At 39.6% G+C, this 21,989-nt stretch overlaps 1 protein-coding gene across 2 annotated transcripts in view; it reads left to right on the forward strand.

Annotated features, from left to right (window-relative positions):
- The window catches only part of CHST9 (carbohydrate sulfotransferase 9), a 90,014-nt gene extending 68,770 nt beyond the window's left edge, over window positions 1–21,244 (forward strand). For both annotated transcript variants that reach the window (XM_027887536.1, XM_027887537.1), the window contains 2 exons: window positions 4,355–4,392; window positions 19,430–21,244. In XM_027887536.1, coding sequence (XP_027743337.1) covers window positions 4,355–4,392; window positions 19,430–20,527 — 1,136 coding nt within the window. In that variant the 3' untranslated portion in view covers window positions 20,528–21,244. The remainder of the gene's footprint in view (window positions 1–4,354; window positions 4,393–19,429) is intronic.
- Window positions 21,245–21,989: the final 745 nt, after the last annotated feature.

The raw sequence follows: 21,989 nt of genomic DNA on the forward strand, positions 1-21,989 counted from the left end.
ATAGAATTCCCTCTTCACAACTGATTTCTTAGTAGTACCATTCCCACTTGAAGTTAAGTGATGTCTGTGTCAGACTATGCATGTGACTGTTTCAGAGTAAGGCTGAGGGCCCCCTTTGCCCCCTGAGATCTCCACAATTTTCTCAGCCTGCTTGGAGACGCTCAGATACTTGAAAACAGGGAGACAGACCCAAAATTTCTGTTCATCCCCTGCCTGGCTGCCATGCCACAAATAGTAGTAGAATTATCTGAAGACTTAGAGGAAGTAAAGTTTTTACTCTAAAGCCTTTATTTTATTGACATTACTTGAAGTATAAGTTGGGATTTGATTTTTGGAAGGAAAAAAATTCAAATCCTTTGTTGCTAGGTCTTGTAGCAGTCACATGACATAAATTGGCAGATCTGTATATTTAAGGGATTTTGCTCTCTAATTAAATACAGTAGTAGTGTTTTACCTTTTGAAATGAAACCTTTGTTTTTTCATTTAAATACTTAGGGAACAAACATGCTGTCAAAATCCTTAATGTATCCAGCTATTGAACATAAGAAACAGCATCAAGCTGTTATTTGTTCTGTTAGAGTGTACTCATATTTCCAATCTGAATCTTTTGTACCTGGTGATCTTAATTATATTTGAGCTGGAAGTAGTTTAACATTAAAGGGAATTACAGCAGATTAATCTGTAAACCTGCACAAATATCACATTCCTTTGTATGGAGGTAAGCAGGGCATAGTGTGCATAATTACGTGTTGTTCCCTGTGTAGGTTGTGTGCATAAGGCTGAGGAGTCAGTGTTGCCATCCCTGGTGACAGCAGCAATTAAGGCACACTCTCATTTCTTGCAGTTGTCAGTTACATTAGAAAACATACATTATTGCTCTCAGTAAGATGATCTTATAATAAGGACAAGCAACAGAAAAAAAAAAATTGAAAAACCCAACTTGCCCTGGAAACAGGAATTAGTATACTAATTAGTGAATGAAAATACGGAGAAATTTTTTAAACAATATTTGTTGTAATATTTTTTTTTTAAAGTGATATAGCTTGAGGTCAACCCAAGAAGGCCATTTATCTCAACCTGTCAACCATCCATTACAGTTTTTGCAAGCAGAGAGACAAAAAAAAAAAAAATCAGTAAAAATTAATTGAGAGAGGTATGTTTCTCCATGATGCAAAAATATCATTGGAATCCAGTTTAGCCTCAGTTAGAGTGGCATGGAAGGACAGCCTCAGCAAATAAGAATTGTAGTTTATACTGGTAAATCCAGCTTTTGACTCACAAAGTATCAAGTAAATGTAGTTGTCTATGATTAAGGCCTTTTGATTTGCTTGTGTTTTTAAGGCTGGTCAGGTGGTACTATTGAGCCCATTTAGGAACAGTTTGCCACAGCACAGGTAGAAAAATGAGTTACAGAGGAAATGAAGGAGAAGAGCAAGCCATTCACAAGCAATCTGAGTTGTGGAAGGTATGCTTTTGACTACACCAGTTACCTATTGGGCAGCTTCCAAGTAAATTTTCAGATGGCAGTAAATTTCCTGGTTAGTTTGATGTTCTTGCATAAGCTTCTACCTCATTGCAGTGGCTCAGGAAAACTGTCATAAATTTTAAATTTAGGGTATGTACATCTGCCAGAAATGAAACTTCTTGCAAGTGTGAAGTATTACCTGCATTTCATGAGACTGACGCAGGTGTTACCTGTAGGATTGGCTGACATGTTCTGACAATTCTCGTTTCATCAGTGTCCCACTGCCTCATGTCCTTTGAATTTGGAGCACTTTCTTCAGTGGAGTTTCTTGAATCCCTCTGGTGAATGTTGATAGTCACCACAGGTGACTATCACAAGGCACCTAGACAGAAACATCCTTCTCAAAACTGAGAGGGCCAAAGTCATTGTAAGAGAATTCTGGGGATTTAAAAACAAACAAACAAACCCCAAGCAAAACAAAAACAAGCAAACAAAGACCAAAACAAAACAGGACAAGCAAAATTCTGCCTAGTTTCTATGGCTTTCTACTGTTAGTCACTGGCTGCTGGAAACTGATTCCCCTTCAGCGCTGTAGGTATTGCACATGTTTTGTCACTGTTTGTGATGTTTCTCCAAAACAATAGTACAGTACAGGCCAGGATTTTGCAGGCTTCCCCATATAAGTGTGCCAATGTATTTCCACCCTGATTTGCAGCATGTCTGTTATTACAGACCTTGGTCCCTTCTGAGCACAAGTGCTGACTATGCCAAATTCACATAGTTGTTCTGTGATGAGGACAAGGATCATCTAGCGAATAAATGGAGAACACAGTATTCAATTTGCCAGTGACCTTGAATCTGATCTCTCTGCTACCCTTAACAGCCTAGTCAATCTCTGTCCTGTTTAACCCATGTCACCATTGCTGTCGTATCACACAGACACGTTTGCAACTGCCCTTTCCTTGATACTTGCATTTAAATCACCAAACAAAGAGAGAACAAGGAAAGAACTACCATAAATTCCTCTTCACCTTTTTCTTAGCAGTGTCAGGAATGGCTGCAAAGGTCTTTCACAGTCTTTCTGTTCTTTTTTTATATTTGTCTGAGGTAGAAACCACAAGTTTGATTGATAATGCAATTTGCATCTCAAGGCATCACTGGAAACACAATGGCATGAAAGGCTACTCTGGCAGAGCACACTTTTCCCTCGGGGCTGACTTTAGAAACTCATTGATGTCACTTCCTTCCTCAGTCAGCAAGTGAATTTTCACTAATTCTCAAGACCAGCTGTCCATGCTGTCAACAGAAAGTTATTAAAATTCCTTTAAAGTGAATCAAAATAGCCTAAAAACAAATGTACTGGGAAACAGGAAAGCATCAGTATTCAAAGTCCACAAACCTTTGAGCAAAATAGTGTTGATCTAACCACAGATTTCAAACACTCTGCTTTCCTAGCAACTTGTATATCATTAGAGAATGCTAAAAACACATACTCCTTTAATCTTCTATTACCAACAATCTATTTGGTTAAAATATTAGTTACAAGAATAAATCTTATTTCTCCCAAAGATGAACTCGGTGACCAAGGGAATACGTTTTAAGAAGTCTTCCCTAAATGATAGTTGTGTAGAGGGCTTTTAGCTAAAAAAAGGGTAATTTTTATATTTAGCAAATAAAAACACAACGCAAGCATGCAGGAAGTAATTATCATAAGAGACAATCTTATAATATAGCCTAAAGTAATTATCTTTATCTGAATTATCTATAATGCTTTCATTGAAAAGAGGAATAGTCTCGGGGATGAGTAGGGAAGACCATTTTCCTTTAAACAGAGTCTTTATGCTGTATTTTAACACTTTAAATAATTACACCTCATTTTAAAAATTCTGTTTGTGCCACACATATTAGTACGGAAAAGTTTTGTTGAAAGGGAGTATCATTTCCAGTGCGGGAGGTGGCAACCACCCATGCTAGGCAGTCTCCCCTGACAGTTAGTAGTGATACTGACAGGTTGTAAGTCGTGTCTCCTATCACTATTATTTTTAAAAACCCTCCGGGTGCACGTAGCCTAGCTGGATAGGCAAGTGTGAAATTCCTGACTTTCGCCAATACGTGTGGATGGTCTCCAGTAGCAAAGGGAGGGTAATTGATACCAGCTGCCCTTTTGACAACTAGTGCACGGGAACAGTAAATGATGCAAAATTGGTCAAAAGGGAAAGAATAGGTTTGAGGTATCCTTGCTGCTAGGGTCCCAAACAGCTGTAGAAAGCAGTGTGTTGTCTAGGCTCTGATTATATCTCCAGGTACACACTGAAGGGTGCTGCAGAAGAAGGCCAGAACAAGGAAACAAGACCGTAACTCAGCTTGCCGCTTTGTGGATATTATCAGGATAGAATTTCTCACTTGAGCCACCTGGTGCCAAATATCAGTCTTGGCACAGACATGCAGTTTTATTTTAAGGTAATGGCAGAAGTTGCTTTCCTCTTCCAGTGGTCAAATCTTGAGTTGAATGTTACCAGTTTCTCCAGCACATAGTACATCTCACAACATTAAGATGCTTCAAAGCACATATTTGAAATTTGTTGCCTGCCCTTTAAATGTTGTGATTTCTTTGGGGTTCCAGCTTAGCAAGATTGGCTACCCTCTATCTATTGTCTTTTTATCACGTCTTGATTAGAAGGGCTTGTGTTTCTTTTATTTTAGGTAGATTTCTATTTTGAAGTTTCAAGCAATTTCTACATGTTCAATTCTGTTTCTTAATTATGAGGTTTGATTATTTTTTTTATTATTTCACTGTTTATTGTTCTGCGGCATGTATGTTGATTGTGGCATGTCCACTACCACCTTCATTAAAATATGTACAAACTAATTCTTTTCTTTCTCTTTCAGACTCTGGAAAAAAGCTGCAACAACAGATAATTAATCAGGTATTTAGAAACATTCATACTTTTTGTTACTTAATTTTTCATGTAGAAGAGGTATAGCAATTAGAAGGCAGAAATCCATAGAACTATGCTAATATTAACAATGCAGGTGTGCTAAGGAGCATGCGTCAGACTCCTGGCTGGCTCTGCAGATATGCTGAATTAACAAAAGTAGCCATAATTTTGATTTAGACCTAAGATTTGCCATTTAAGCAATTTATTTCATCTACTTCTCAGTATGTTGATGCCGAGAACAAAGCCCAGAGATAACTTGTTCACTGGCACCAAATTTTGTAGCACAGAATTATGCTTTTTTTTTAAACAAACAAACAAACAAAAAACCCCCCCAAAAAAAAAAATGAAAAAAATGTTTCTCCTAATTGCTAGTATTCCTTTTCAAAAGGCAGAAAACTATTGATACAAAATACCTGAACAACACATCTAAGCATTGTATTTCGGTGTTGCTTAGGTTATTTCTGCCATGAATTTTCATTGAGGCTGCACCAAACTGTAACACTGCTTGATAGAACTGTTTTCCATCTTCTCTTTATTACTGTATCAGTTAGGAGTAACTACTTAGGGAAAAAAAAAAAAATTTATATATTGTAATTTATCATTTCAACATTAGGAAAAGGATACAGGAATTAAACTTAAAAAAAAATTTCTAACCAGAAAAAGAGGAGAAAACCCACAGTTTACTTTCCTCAATTATGTGTCCTTGCAGATTGAAAGGACCTGACTCATGCAGAAGCAGGGAGCTTGCTTGTCATTTTTTGGCTTCTTGTCCTCTTGCTGAATGCTGTTATCCAGATGGCATACAAATGAGTATCTGGATTGTTCATGAGATTTAATTTAGAAAGTCACTTAAAAAGACGTCATTAAAATATTTGTATTCCAGCAATTACTCTTCCTTCAGTAGCCTTCCTTCCAAGCTATACATTGAGGCCCTGGCATCATTTACATCCCTGCTATCTGTGAACTGATCACCTAGATGAACCACCAACCTGACAGTTAGTCAGGTGAAGGCTTTAGTCCACCTAAAGCATCCTAACAGCATCCTAACCCTGCCTTGGCTGATCATGGCACAGATGTCACTGTATCACTTCAGCTACCTGAGCTGGCACCGCTGCTCACAAAGTAAGCCCTTGCAGGTCTGAACACTTATGGGAAGCCTGGTCCTGTGACACAAAATAACACTGAGTTGTTACAAATTTCTCACTATCTTGAGAAATTGATGGATAGATATATTAAGCTCAGAATATGGCATTGCATAAGCAAAGGAAAACCTTCAATTTTTTAAATAAGTGTGGAAATATTTTGAAATTTAATGGAAGTTCTGTGTTTGACTGAGATTTTATGTCTTAGAACAAGTATAATTAACTTTCATAAACTAAACTACATTTTAAAATTAGCCTGAAATATCTTGCAAAGTCACTTTGGGGAGTCTTTATTGGCCAGAAGGGGGGGCACTTGCATTTTTAAAACACAACTTGAGGCTCCATTGGCAGGGCTGTGAGTTGTTGATAGGAGACCTAATTCTGCACACTTTCTCTGTGACAAAATCAGCTCTATTGATGCCATTGCCCTTTCCTGAGGAAGAGTGTATTGTGATAAAAAAGACATTTGTCTCAGTTTCAAGAGGTGGATCAGGTGCTATACTTTGTTTATCCAATCTTGGGCTTTTCCTGCATGCCACTGCCTTGCCCTTCTTGAATTCCTCACCTGCTCTGTCTCTCTGCAGTTAAGTTAAGAACATCTAATTATTTAGGAATACTTCATTGTCTTAATATGCTAAGGATGTATCTAAATAAAGTTGTAAAAGGTTGATTTGGGGACAAATAATGGACATTCCCATTTAAATGGATTCTAATGAAGCTGGTGATGTCCCATTCTATATAAAGTTCCTTGAACTTCCAATAAATGGAAGAATGTTTCAGAACAGAAATCGATTTCCTTTTGAAGTCTATAATATGGGACACAAATGCAGAGGCACTGTGTATTTGATTTGTCCTTTCATTACTTCAGTAAAAAGATCTGAACTGGGCTGATCCTAATGGATCTGTTTATTTTCAATTCTGAATTTAAAAATTTTTATACAGGATAAGATACTCATCTAGCTTAAGTCTTGTAGTCCCCTTTAATAAGTTGGTTCAACAACAGTGAGTAAAATTGGCTGCCAGAAATTTAAGTGAGGGAGAAGTGTCTCCACAGAAGATGAATGATGTTACAATTTGAGAGGAGCAGGAGTGCAAAGGGGCAAATAGCAGGAAATATCTTGTTGAGAGGTGAGTGAAACAGAGAGGGGATGGGGAAAGGAAAAAGCTGCTGTCCCAGTGATCTACTGGGGAAACCCTGGCTGTCTGTGCATATCTGGAACCTCTCATGTCTTGAAGACCACTATGGTTTCTGTGTGGTTCTTAGCTCTTTCTAAAGCCTAAGCAAAGTTTAGTGAAACACAACATGGATGAAACACTAAGGTAGTATCTGCTTCCAGAAACCTTTCACTGCATTTATCATCTTCACTAACTTTTGTTCTCTTTGATCGTAAAACATTTGCTGTTTTTCCTCGAACACATTTTTTATTTATGTATATAGATATGCATGTTCCTTTAACAGCTGTGGTCATCTAACACCAGCAGTCAACCAGAAATAGCATGTGCTCTGCTTTTCAATATCTGTTTTTAACTACCTTTGCAACTTCAGGGTAAATCCTGGCACCAATGTACAGCCTGATTAGCTGTAACATGTTAACCACTGCTGAGGAAGATGCAAGGAAACAAGAAGAAACCTTGTGTTTCTGTGTACAGTATTGTCAAAAGAATACACTGCAGACTGCCAAGCAAAATGTGTCTGAGGGCAATGCTTTGTGTTTCGTCCTTACCACTCACATTTGTTTGTGTTGCAGTCCACTTCTTCGTACAGTTTTCTACAGTGCCTCTGAATCTCTGAAGGACTAACAAGAGTATGTGTACTTGGGTTTAGAAGTTGAAGTTGTTTGCACAGTCAGACTTTTGGGTTAAAATCAGAGCTGTGTTTGAGCTCAGGCTTGAGCCTGTCTGTTCTGCAGTGAAGCTGCATGTCAAGTCAGGAGGCTGGTGAGAGGGCTCCATAATATCTGTCCCACTGTTCTGTCCCTAAGTAGCTCTTTGTCAAGGCAGGATCTCTTGCAGTGGCACATCCATCCCTTAGTCTTTTAAGATCTCTTTCAGGGAGCATTTCCCTTTCTGAGCATGGGGTTGGGGAACCAGCAACACAGAAAGGTTTGTGATGAGGCAGTGTACTTACTAGAGCTAGACTTGGACCAACAGTAACTGCAGCACTGATGAGAGGAGTTGAGGCACCAGATGGGGACCTCTACAGAGTGGAGAAATGAACAAACAAAAACCTCATGAAGTTCATCAAAGTACATGCATGTGAGGAGGAATAGTTCCCTGCTCTGTCATGTGAAATGAGGGTACTGATCAGACCATAATTTCTTCAATGCTCCTACTAACCCTTCTTGGAGGTAGGAGTGACTCTTGCTTTCTTCCAGTCCTCAGGAACCTTCCCCCATCACTATGATCTTTCAAAGATAATCAAGAACAGGATCACAGTGACATCCTCCATCTCCCTCAACACTCATGGGTGCATCCCCTCAGATCTTGTTTTTGTTGGACTTGTTTTTGTCCAGTTTGTTTAAATATTCCCTAAGATGATCCTTCTCCATCATGGGAAATCTTCCTTGCTCCAGACTTGAGTTGTGGCCTCAGCAGTGCTGAGTGCAGAGGAACAATCAATTTTCTGGTCCTGCTGGCCACACTCTTTTTGACAGAAACCACAGTTCCAACGGCCTTTTTGGACATCTGGGCATGCTACTGGGTCATGTTCAGCTGCTGCCAACCAGCACCCTCAGGTCCTTTTCTGCGGGGCCACTTTCCAGCCATTCTGCCCCCAACCCGTAGTGCTGTTTGGGCTGCAGAACCCAGCACTTGGCTTTATTGGACCTCATACCAGACCTCATACCATTGGCCTTGGCTCATCAATCCAGCCTGTCCAGATCCTCCTGTAGAGCCGTCCTGCCCTCTAGCAGAACAACACTCCCACCCAAATTAGTATGGTCCATGAACTTCTGGAGGATGCTGTCGATCCCCTCATCCAAATTATCAATAAAGATATAAAGTAGGACTGGCCCCAGCGCAGAGCCCTGGGAACACCACTAATGATGGGTTGCCAGCTGGATGTGGTACCATTCACCACCATGCTCTGGGCCTGCCCATCCAGCCAGTTTTTAACCCAGCAAAGAGTACACTTGTCCAAGCTGTGCACTTACAGCTTTTCCATAGAATGCTATAGGAGACAGTATCAAAGACTTTACTGAAGCCCAGCTAGATTACATCCACAGCGTTTCCCTCATCTGCTAGGCGGGCCACCTGGTCATGTCCACTAGGCATTCACTTGTCTGCGTGCATGTCCTTGAGGTAGACAGCTCAGAGCCCTGTCTGGTTGACTGTGGGATCCTTCCTCTCCGCCTGCATATTTTGTTTATCAGTAAGCAGAAGTTGCTTTTTTAAAAATTAATTTTTTATTTTTTATCTGGTATATGGTAAGATATGAAAATCAGTTGGGGAAAAAAAATTCAGTTTCCCCCTACAGATAATGTTTTCTTTCTTCCAAGCTGATAAGGTCTCCTTCTGATACCATCCTCTGCCGCCTTCAAGTTCAGATAACATAACAGTTGTTTACTTTTTACTGCATAATATATAGTACCAAATGGTGAATCAGAGAAAAAATATAGGAGGAACTATTATTTGAACAAGATCAGCAGAGACTTTTATGTAAGAACCTCTTCAGCCCCATGTGGAGGAAACAGTTTCTCAGGCTGCATAGACAGGAACATGCATGCAGTGTCTGAAGATAAAAATATCTTAAATTTTATGAAGAATTATTCTTTTTGTGAGAAAAACCAAAACAAAACAAACAAACAAACCCCACAGGTGTTAGAGTATGCAATGGACTGAAGACTCAACAGAAGTTCTGAAAGAAATGGTGTGAAATTTGAGCAAAAAAAGGGCAGCATGGACTGGGAAGTTGAGTTGCAATTCTGATTCTCTGATTTCTGTGTCCCCTCTTGCTCTGCAAAATAGACAAGGTTTTCCTACCAGCGTTAATCAGAAAGTAGGAATCACAATAGTCATATGAGCTAAGCAATTATTATCCTTCCTAGGTTTGCAGACATGTAAAAATGAAGTGTGAAGGTCAAAGTTATAAAACCAAGCACTCTGGCTCTGGCCAGTGCACCTAACCTTAATCACAGTGCTGGTGTTAGTATTGTTGTGCTTCAAGGAGGGATGATGCTTGAACTAGTTAGTGTTTGGGTGCCACATTTATCTCTGTGACACTGCTTGCAGATTAATACATACCAAACAGATAGCTATACAAAAAATTGCTATGGAATAAACCAGGGTATTTTCTTTTACCTATAATAAACATGACTTTGCCCCATTCAGCAAAAGTAGGGTATGCTACCTTTCAGTCAGTGTAAGAACTGAGTGCACAGTGGATAATTCCCTTTGTCAATTCACAGACTATTTTCTCACCACAGCAACTTATGAATGCTATCAATTATCAACTATTAATATTTTTATCTAAAAATGAACACATGAATTTGTTTAAAAGTCTAAATGTAGGAAAACACATATTTGAGATATTTACCAACCTAGGGTGCAGTATGTGTTTCTATTTCTTTTTTATTTACCAATAAAGTAATCTAATTTGAATTAAATAATAATTGTGAATGAAGGGAAAATGCTTTGAGACCCCTAGAGATGTTATTGTCTCTTCCAAAGAAGCTTGGGAGAAATTGAATTCTTCATGCTTGAACATATGTTAATATTCTTCATCTGAACCTAGTTTCATTTGAAACTTTTCTTATTATTTCTAAAAGAGCAACATATCTCGTTTATGCTGTAAGATAAGTGTATTTACCTGCAGACAAGATAGAAATAGATTCTGTTTACCAGGAAAAAAAATTCCTGTGAATCTTACCACAGCCACTAATGTGAGAAATTTTACTATGTTGCAGAAGCACAGCATTACATTTCAGGCCTTTTTTCTTAAAGGGAGTGGTGGATTTTGAGGGGATGGAATAGCGTTTTTCATTATCTTGGTTTTTACATTTCGCCCTTTTGGTTGTAAATGCCCAGGGTGCCCTAGGGAGGTCTGTCCAGTCATGCTGCCAGACCATCTCACTCTCAAGTAATGCTGGAAGCCAGAGACAATTTTAGCCAACTTTGACACAGCTATAAGAGATGATCTCAGGGATGTGAGAGGTGGTGGCTGGTCAGAGGGGAAATTCTGTCCTTGCTGGGGAGAAGGCAGTCACTGGTATCCCAGCTCAGTATCCATTTCAGGAGAGGGCATAAATGCAGGTGTTAAGCTACCACATTGCCTGCTGCTACCAACTGGGCACAGGCAGGAACAAGGAGAGAGGGAATGAGGAAACGTGATTGAAATTCCTCCAAAACTAGACTACCACTTGTGTTGCTGCTTGTGAGAACATCTTGGTGAACAGTCTGTTTGTAACCTGATGTTTGCAGAAACTGAGGAAAGGATTTGGTACCTGACTCAAAACCTGGCCTTAGAATCACATTGGTTCCCCATACAACACATGCTCTTTGCCTCATTTTTGTTTCAAATATCTTAATGCACATTCAAACTCCACCATTGGCTACTGAGAACAAACATCTTAGCGACTATTTCAGTAGCTATATCTTCATTGTATTCCAGGGGGACAAGTTTGGAAGGAAACCAAAGTGCCTAAATTCAACTCAAGCCCAGATCTGAAACAACCTCTGCTGATTTATCACTTCCCAGAGGAGGTGGTTGAGCCTCATTGTCCTGTTCTTCTGTGGGTACAGGTGTGCCCCAGTGTTGGTAGGATTGATCCAATCCAGGCACTTTTTATCTCAGTGTAGTGGAAACCCAGAAAGGGTAATTTTAATAAAATGAATATTGCATGCTTAATTTGAGTCCATTTTGAATGTCAGATTGTTTAAGGTGCATTGCTGTGAGATTGTTCTGTGTAAAAATATGAGTGAGTGATGATGAAGATTTCTGGCCCCTGACCACAGTGGCTGATTTATTAACACAGAGGAGGACTGCACCCAGGATTAAAGAGTTTGAACACACCAATTTACTTGTACCCAAAACAAGTATTACTGCATAGAAAGGAGGCTGGGATAAATATGGCCAATTGCTAAGAGGTCTATGATCTGAAAATTGCTATTTATTAGCAGCACACCTGCCTTTTATTAGCAGTGCATCTGAGCTACACATCTAGAGAAACGAACTCCATGCAAACTGGCTGCAGACCCTGTCCAAACACAAGGTGTCTGGACTGCAGTGGCTCTGTGCTTATTCACAAGTCTGTAAGTTAGAGTGCAAAGAACCACCACCATAAAACTGTTGTCAGAAAGCAGCATCAGTATTGCATTATCCTGAAGCAATTACCATCAATTGACCTTGACAATTATTTCTTTATTTGTAATAAGGGAGTGGAGTGCTTGCTTTTATTTTCAATATTTGGTTGCAGTTGTCTTGGTGAATCTTTAATTTGTCATGCAAACTTATATGTTAGTTTCTGATAATAATAGTGTTTTTATTGGTACTTTTTCTATTAACCATGCCTTGATCTTTCTTACCCTTCCCATTATCTGGAGAAACCAAATTCTTTGACTGTGCAGGCTGAAACAGGAGGAAGTTAATTCCAGATTTGAACAAGAATTGGCAAGTAAAATTAGAGCTTAAGTACCTTCATCCAAGTTGCTGACCATGTGAATCAGCTCTGTCGAAGTGGCTCGTGCAGACTGTCCTGCCTCATTAGCATGAGTGACCTTGTGCTTCTGTAGAGGAAGACAGGGCAGGGGAAGGAGGGGAGCTCTGTGCAAAGCCAAGAGTAAGGTACCTGTGAGGGTCTCAGGCAAAGATAAATGGGTTCCTCCTGTCCCCTTATTAAATGGGGGTGGCACTACTACTATACTCATGACAGTGTTACTGTTTATCTTATCCCATTGGCCTCTCCACTTTCCCCACTGCCTGTGCACATGTGTTGTTCTCCAAAACCATTTCTGGATTGGGGCTCTCCTTTCAAATTTTTCCACACCAGCTCACACTTGGCCACACCATAGAAAAAGAAAAACCATCTTTTTCCTTCTTTACTACTTTGGTCACTGTCTTTGCCATAACTCCAAGTCACCCCGCAATGAGATGCTGAACTTTCTGCTAACAGATTCAAGGGACAATAGTCACTGATTCACAAAGTTGTGTTTTGAAAAGCAGTTTTTAAATTTACTGGTATCTGTTAATTAAAATCTACCTGCAGTATTTTCTTTTCTTACTATGATCAGTTATTCTCATTTGTGTCTAGCTCAGAGTTCACCTCCTTTGAACCTAATTGTAATTTAGCTACAAACTATGAAGTTTGCCTCTTAGTGTCTGCAGGAAGTTCTGAGCATCTTGTATGTTTCTTTTTTTTTTTCTTTTTTTTTTCACTCTCAACTTCTTAATAATCCTAGAGATGTTTGGTACAAGTACATGTGTTTTAGAGATACATATCTCATAGAAAATAACGTGCCTGTTACAATAAGGTCTTGCCTGTTAGGATTGATGGCTCTACATACAATATTCCTAGATCTTACTCCAGAGAAAAGATAAACTTGTTGCTATTTCATGCATTTTTGAGAACTTCAGGGCAGAAAGAACAATGAAAGTTCAAATCACAGTTGCTTCATCCTTCTGCTTCCATAATGGAATTGGTGTATGAGTCACTAGGTATCTCTGACAGAAGTACTCTGCTGAACTTGCAGTGATCACAAGGAATATATGTGTCATCTCTGGCTTGTGAGGAATGTAGCATTACTGATATGCCCCGAATGAATTAGATAAGGCAAAAATTCATGACTCCACTGGGAGGTGAGGGGTTAGTGGTGCCTATCTCTGAACTAGCTCTTTTAAGCACAAGTGATGAATCAAGAGGTATATCTCCACTGCACAGAAGGTGAAGCACCTCATCAGTAAATATTTTCTGTCACTTGTGGTCAGCTTGGATAGCCTCTCCTTTGGGAGATCCTGTAGGGGGGTTTTTTAGATCACCAACATTACACTAAACAGCTGCTATGATATGAGAGAGTTCTGATCATATTTACATGTTAGCTCAGGTAGCATAGTAGTAGAAGAGTATGGCCATTCTGAATTTTGCTTTGCAAGAAGTCTTCTATCACAAAAGAAGGTAAAAGATAATCTCTCCTTTTGGTAGACTTAAGAAAACTTATGCGCACATGTGTACGTGTGTGTACAGCTAAAGTGAGGTAGTAACAGATCCAGGCGTCACTGTCTTGCTGAAGATAGGAATCACGCAGTTTTCCTCATATTTAGGCTACATACCAAGTCTGAACCATTTGCCACAATCATGATCCTCAGATGATGAAATTCTTCTAACTGTGCCCAGTTGCCATAGAACCATAGAATAGTTAGACGGGACCTTTCAAAGGTCATCTAGTCCAATTCTCTTGTAGTAAGCAGGGTCATATTTAACTAGATCAGGTTGCTCAGAGACTCATCCAACCATTAAGTGAAAAACTTGATGTTTTAGGCCAAAACTATAGGTTTCAGAGCTTTCAAAGAGTCACACATACCTACTATCCAAGTAAGAGGATGTTTGTTTCATAATACTCCGGTACCCAAGCTGCCTTCAGCTAAAAACCTGAATTAAGAGACTGATCTCTATGTGCTCTCTCATCGCTATAAAATCAGAGAGTGAATTGGAAAATGAACCTTGTCTCAGAAGAGCCTTTCTCTGTCGGTTTTCTATGGAGAGATCCTAAACAAGTCAGGTTTTGAAGTTATATTATCATTGTAATACAATCTTTGCATAAGAAGCAATGTGAAGAAATACATTCATACAGTGAAATAGAGTATCCAGTGCTCTCAGTTTGTGCTGAACTTTGGCACTGCTGAACATGTCTAGTGCCAAAGGACTGGGATGTAAGTGAGGATACTGTATACTCTAAGCATGTCTTTCAAAATCCTGTCATTTCTTCACTGGGAGACCTTTGCTTCTTCTCCTGCTTAAGTTTCTGTATGTCTGAGTTGGTCAGACAACACAAATATTCTGACCTTTTAAATAACTTTTATAAGTTTTGTCTTAAAGAATGAAGGTTTTATCATCTCTGAGTATCCATGTGCTTGCAGAGCACTCATATTAGCTATTTAGAATAATAGTGCTGAAAGAGTCCTCAGGGCACTCAAACCTGCAGCAGTCAAGCTCAAGCCACAGTAAAAAGCAGAGCACAGCAGGCTTCCTAGGTGGCTCATGCAGTTGCTCCTAAGCAGCATCTTAGAGGACTATTTCATGAAGGGTGTTTTAGGAGAGAAGATGTAGTAGCTAGATGCTGAGGACCAAATCATACATTACTAATACTTACAGTGTAGTTATTTGGCAGCAGAGAAAAACATTAGAAAACAGAATATTTATTCCCTCCACTATTCCTTGTGCTACATTTTCTGTTAAGCTTACTTAATTTTATTATTCTTGTTAGTAAAAACAAATATCCAGTACTAAAGCATTTAGGAAACACAGCACTGCCCACACTTCAGGCCATTAAATCTTTGTAAATCAGCCCTAGAATATCAGCCTTTCCAGTACATCATTATCTTTGTGCATGGTGAGTTGCTCTAATTGCAAACTGCCTAGATGAGATCCCACCCATGCATTGTAAAATCATCACAAAGCATAATTGGATGAGTCTTAACCATTCTTGGCAGTAGTCAATCTCTTCTACCCCAGTGGCTTGTGAAGGTATTAAAGGAAAGGACAGCTTCAATGTGTATAAAAGAAGATATTGGCTACTTATTTTTACAGTGAGGAGAAATCTTTCTGTGGATTGGGAGGAGCGGGAAATCTCCAGCAATAAAACATGTCAAAAAAAAAAAAAAAAAAGGACCCAATTAATGACTCAAAAATGGTTTTTGTTTCAACTGCTTCACTTAAATGCCTGATGGTAGCCAAACACCACACTAACACATTTTTAAATTATTTTTTTTTCCTTGTATTTAAACTAATTTTTAAATCTGTCTTCAGTTCATGCCTACCTAAAGTGAGACAGGGTGCCTCCTCTCCTAAATTGGACTCATGGCCTTTTCTTAACTTCCTTTCAAATGTGTTAATGCAAACAGAAGACATGGCTCTCTGCACAATAACTGCAAAGGGCAACCCCTCATTGGGTTTTAATTCTCAGATAAACGTACACAACCTGCTGCACTGGTTGCCAGCATGTCTCAAGGACAGCCTTGAATCTATCAAAGGTATCTCCAAGATGAAGTTCATCTCCCATGCCAGGCAGCTGGTTCCCAAACTTAGCAGCTCTTTGGAAACCCATAAATGGACATCCCTCTCCTTGGATACTTGGCTCAAAGAGTTTAGTAAGGACTGTTTGCAGGGAAAGATCTGGATTGAAAGTTAGTGTCTGATATTACCTGCATGCTGCCTGTTTTTGGTGTATATTCTGACATTTTCCAGGTGCTCAGCAGCTTTGTGAGATGGACTGTTAGGAATGTAGATATAGTAGATAAGGATTTTTTTTAAAGTGTTTATTACTTTTGCAAATTTCTTGTTTACCTGTTCCTGCTGTGAAAACAAAAATCAATATAACATGGAGATGTTCAGATCTTTAAAGAGTCATAAAATAGGCATTGAAAAATCGCTGGCATAAAGAGGAAGGCAAAGAGGAGACCTCACTTTGTGTAAGCCTAGTGTCATGAAACATTTAAATCCTTTCAGAGTGTATGGCTTTCAGATCTCTCATGCACGTAAGTGTCAGACTGTCAGGTAGTTTTGCTTAGAGAATGTTGGCAGTATCTATTAAGTAGTTTCTGTTTCCTAAGAAACTTTCTAGTTAAACATTTCTCATCAGAAATCAAGCTTCATTCATCTCTTCATTCATCTCACTTTTATTAGGTACTGACCTAGCTGCTCAGGCAAGTGTGTAGGAAGGTCTGATCTCTTCTTTTTTGAGCTGGAAAACTTCCACGGCAATGTACCTATGCCTTTGGAAAATATCACTACCCATTATCCATTTCCATTCTTAGATAGAGAAAGTTAGTAAAAGCCAGCATTTACTGCAAGGACACTAAAAACATTTACTAGCCAATAGTGTTGTATTCTCTATGGAATATGTGTCTCAAAGAGAAAGGTAAATGGAAAGGGGAAGCAACTAATAGTATCTTACATATTTAGATAATTTTTCGGTCCTCAAAGCTTCCTGTGCCATTGTTTTCCCCCTAAGTATTTTTTAAAATTATTATTTCTGTTTGTTTGGAGTTTTTTTCCTAATAAATTCTTTTTTTTTTTTTTTTTTTTTACCTCATCTCACTAGGATGGAGCCCCTTTCAAGTGACTTCCTCTGTGCCTGTGTTAACACCCCTCTAGGGTGTTAACTGAGATTTCTCTGAATAGTTCTGTCCATCCTTCTCTGAAGTCTTTAATCCCATGAAAAATCTTTTAGTAGGGATTCCTACAGCTGCACTTACAGTTTCTGCAACTAAAATGCAATCCTCCTCTGGTACCCTCTTGGGTTATCCCCTGAGGTTGGTCCTAGATCCCAGACAGACTGTTCGAAATGGAATAAAACCACGACCATGCACCTGCCAGCCTGTGTTTTTCCCTCCTGTCCTGTAGGAACTAGAGCATCTCCCACTAGTTCAGGATTGTAGGCTGAATTCAGAGGGCTGAACTTTCCTCTGAAGTATGGGATTTCATTTTAGTGGCTTTAGTTTGAAATTCAAATGGTTTAAGTTTCTTTGCACTGAAATACGTTCTGAAATAGACTACTAAATTCAGATGACATACTACAGGAAGTCATCAGGTAGTGCCCTCTTTTGAATTTTCCCTGCACTGGGGAACACCAGTACAGTCATGTATAACTGGAGACTGTTTTCTAAATTTTCAATTCCCCAGAGCCGCACTGATGAATTTACAATCTTTAGTTACTTTAGCATTGTTATAGTTTTATTCCTACTTCTGTTGAGCCTTGTATTGTGGGGTTGGTTTCTGTGTATCCCATACTTTCCATTTCACCTTTTAAGGTAAAAACATTTAATTTATTTTAAAGTCTGTATTCTGCAGTTACACTTGTAGGAATGGCACTTCGCCATTCACTGTGATACTGAAATTTCCATTAGGTTCATAACTGTACCCTGGTTTACCAGTAGTACTGCCTTCTACTGTTGCACACTAACTAAGCTCCTGAATTATTTCCATCCTAGAGCAGAAGGGATAAATCTCCAGATACATGTGCTTCATTTGTTTCAAAGAATATAATATTAGGCAGAAGTTAAAAAAAAAAATAATCAGAAAATCTGACCATGTCAAATCAAATTAATTCAAGTAGCCTTTTGCATCTCTAAAAACACCAACATGTCCTCTCTCACAGATGTTAAAGTCCTGCATGCTCTCTTCTTTTATTTGTTTTCACCAGTACAAAAATAATTTTAGGCAATTCAGTGCAAGACCTTCCTGTCAGTGGCTTGCAGCAGTACAGAAAAGCCTGATCCCCCGGGCTTATTTTTGTTATGGGAAATTATTACACTGTAACATAGGCTAACTTGCCTTGGAACTGCTTGTTTTTTCATAGACCTTATTTCAAACTGAAACTCGAATTTTTTTTCCATTCATCATCATCATCATTTCTTACATTATTCCTCTAAATTTTAAACAGCCTTATTTGAATTGGTCTATGGGCTATCATATCCCCCCCAAATCCACACTTATGATCTGCCAGTCCACAAATTAACTTTCCAGTGAATGTTTAATCCCTTTAAAAAAAAGCATTTTTATGTAGATTTCAAAAAAAAGTTAGACTTATGAAAGCAGTCAAGCAGTCTCTGCATGTCTGTCCATCTAACCATTTAGCTATCTGGGATTTGCAACAGGATGTTTAAAAACCTGTTGACTGGTATCCTCCCTCTCCGGATGTGTAATGAAAATAAGCAGCTGTATAAGTGTCCCAGTGCAACAGGCTTGCCCACTGATGGGAGAAAAAAATCTACAAGCCTTTGTAGACATATGAGAATCCACTTGGGAATGAGCAAGCAATAATACCCAAACTGCAAGAAACTCTTCAGTCAACTTGCATGATACAAGAATTTGATGGCAGAACACAGATGCAAACCTTGCTGTTCCTGCGGTTTGTGGATTGCGCAGTGGCTGGGGACGTTGAAAGAGTTGTTTGGGAGGAAAGTCTCTTCTTTTGACATTCTTTGAGGAGTCGCTAGTTGATGTTTACTTAGGTGGTGTCATTAATGTTGATGTTTAAATAAGTAAGACAGAATAGGCTCTAAAGGCCCCTATTTTTCCTTATCAGCTGTGAAAACAGCTGTCACAGATATAAGCTTCTGCATTGCAGACACAATGCACATACAGTCCAATGCATCCCACTTCCATCAGCTATATGTAGGACCTTTTTGGAGGGAGGATTTTGTCTGTCACTACATCATGCTCAAATCCACTGATGTAGCTGTTTAGGGGCCCTAGGTTCATCCCCTACCACCACAAGGGAACAAGGTCTGCTCCAAATCACAGTGGTGGGAGTAGGTCCAGCATCTGTTACTATGATTGTGCCAGTGCACTCCAGAGAATGACCACGCAACTCAAACAGTGCTGTCGTGGGGGAAAATGTGCTCAGTAGAGAAAAGCACCTGGCCATCCCTAGCAGGACTATCTGCCTCCCTGTGTGAATCATTTTTGATTTCTTAAAATGTGTGACTCCAGCTATTTATTTTTGTAGGAAGACCTACTGTGTGCTAACAGGTAAGCTTCAGAAGTGTGTATGTCAGTAATTTAGCCCAGCTAGTTCCTGAATTAGGTGTGTTGATCAAGTGCTTCAGAAGAGACTTTTTAGTACCATATGTGGCTTGGTTGTGAGCACAACCCACCTTGCTGCTGTTGCAACGTGAATGGGCTGGGCTGTCATTGCACTCTAAGCTCTGCTCCTTTCCATGATTGCAGGATTTCACACTCCAGCCTCCGGGGATGCCAAGGGAAGCAGTATGGAGCAGAAGCGCTCCTGTGGGCCTCAGTAAACATGAGATGGCTATCTCAAGCGGCAGGCACTGGCAGGGCAAGGCTGACCCTTTCAGTGTGGTAGCTGCTTCCTTGGTGAGCCAACTGCCTGACCAGCAGAAGACAAGTGAGTCACCTCTCAGCTGGTTCAGAGGAGTGTATTTACCCCCTGCACTGCACCCACTGAACAAGACATTAGTCAAGGGTAACAAGTGGAAGGATGCAGATAGCACCCAGGAAAAGCGCAGGTCATTCCTGCATGACTTCTGTAAGAAGTACAACAGCAGAAAGAAGCTGCAAACCCACCTGGTGCACCTGGTGTCGAGAATTTACGTGGAGGACAGGCACAAAGTCCTGTACTGTGAAGTGCCAAAAGCAGGCTGTTCCAACTGGAAAAGAGTCCTCATGGTGCTCAATGGACTCGCCGCTTCAGCACACAACATTTCCCATGATGATGTGCACTATGGAAAGCACCTAAGGAAACTGGACAGTTATGACCTAAAAGGGATATACACACGCTTGAACATGTACACCAAGTTTATATTTGTACGTGATCCTATGGAAAGACTGGTATCTGCCTTCAGGGATAAGTTTGAACATCCAAACAGCTACTACCATCCAGTATTTGGGAGGGCAATAATTAAGAAGTATAGACATAATGCAGATGAAGAGGCTCTGAAAACAGGTTCGGGAGTTAAGTTCAAGGAGTTTATCCAGTATTTGTTAGATCCTCATCGACCAGTAGGAATGGACATTCATTGGGAGCAAGTGAGTAAGCTCTGCTACCCCTGCCTCATCAACTATGATTTTATAGGAAAGTTTGAAACCCTGGAAGAAGATGCCAATTACTTCTTGCAGCTGGTAGGTGCTCCCACCGATCTGAAGTTCCCTAAATTCAAAGACAGACATTCCTCTGATGAGAGAACAAGTGCAGAAGTAGTGAGGCAATACTTAAAGGAATTGTCTAAGGAGGAGAGACAGCTGACCTACAACTTCTATTACCTGGATTACTTAATGTTCAATTATACATCACCAATTGTATAGCACTACAATAGCTTCAGGCTTCTATTAGATATTTATCATTTTGGGATTCAAAACAACTACTTTGATATTAGCCCTGAAAGGAAACAAAGTTACTGCTAAGTGGAGTTTTCTTGACTTAGTGGGGATTTTATAAGCTAGAGTGGTATCAATTGACATTAAATTATAGGAGAATGCACAGAAAAGAAGACCTGTTAACAGCATAAATTGCACTAAAATGCCTAAAAAAGCTGCTTTTATGATTGTGGATTATACTATGGGAGTGGTAGCTCAGCCAGCTGTCGCATTATCTTACCTAATGTTCTTTTAATGTTTTAAGAAGAAAACATTCAGAGTAGCATAATTCTTTTTTGGTGCTTCTCCTTTAGAAATTGTTTTTGAAACAACTTTTGAATGTATTTTTACTTTCTGTCAGTTATTAATAAAGAAGGATTGGCTAATTTTCTAAAATGTTTGCAGCATCCTCAGTTGCAAGGCTTGGTTGTTTGATTATCATTAAACTGTAGCCATTTTTAGACCTGATTTTTTTTTTTTTTGTTGAAGGATGCACTTGAATACAAATGCATCAAGCTTCAAATAACACAACAGCTCAGCTGACAAGCAGAGTAAATTTGGATAAGCCTGTGAAATGCCAGTCCACTACCCCATTTTGATTCATGCACTGGAGCTGACAAATATGAGAGATAGTGCATATTTTCTCTCCTTTCAGAGAACAGCCGCATTCATATGATGTATGGATACTGTGGTCCCAATATTCAATATAGTCTTCATTTTTGGTGATAGAGCAAAGTTTTAGTGTGGCAGCTATGGGACACTCTAAGGTCTGTACTGAGAAGAAACTTCAATGCAAATGCTGTGACCATTCTTGGTCTGCCAGGGTCCAATAATCAGCCCTCCTCCCAGCAACTTGTAACAGACAAGGTGTGTATGCCCATTGCCTCCCAAGCCCATAAACTAGTTCTTCCTTCAGAGCTTCCTGAAGGCAGCTGTGTTTTGCTGTCTGTCCTGCCTCCCTTGTCAGAAGCCAGCAAAACCCAGGAGTGGGGTGGATGCTTCAGTTACATGTGGTGGAATGTGTATTGGTGATTTGTCCTAGAGGCAGGTTTGTCCAGAGTCTCACACAGTCACCAGAGTCCTGGTTATAAAAGGAAAAGGTACCTTCTATATTCCCCTTTCCTCTCCTTCCTATAAGTGCTGCCTAACCAATGCATGCAGTTGTTTCTGAAACCTACATTGCGGGATGGGTTGCCAGGGAGTCCCAGGAGGAGGAGAAATCTCTGAAAAATCATAGGATCATGAAATAATTGAAAAAGACTTCTAAGATCATCGAGTCCAACCATTAACCTAACACTACCAAGTCTACCACTAGATCATGTGCCTAAAATGGGTAGGAAAAATCTCTATGCCCTTCTGCAATAAAGATGTCACCTGTTCTTTGCTTTCTGGTGTGGTTTAGGTCATCTTA

Source organism: Empidonax traillii, unplaced genomic scaffold (genome assembly GCF_003031625.1).
Source record: "Empidonax traillii isolate 1590-97213 ecotype Southwest subspecies unplaced genomic scaffold, ASM303162v1 scaffold215:size2007263, whole genome shotgun sequence".
NCBI lineage: Eukaryota > Metazoa > Chordata > Aves > Passeriformes > Tyrannidae > Empidonax > Empidonax traillii.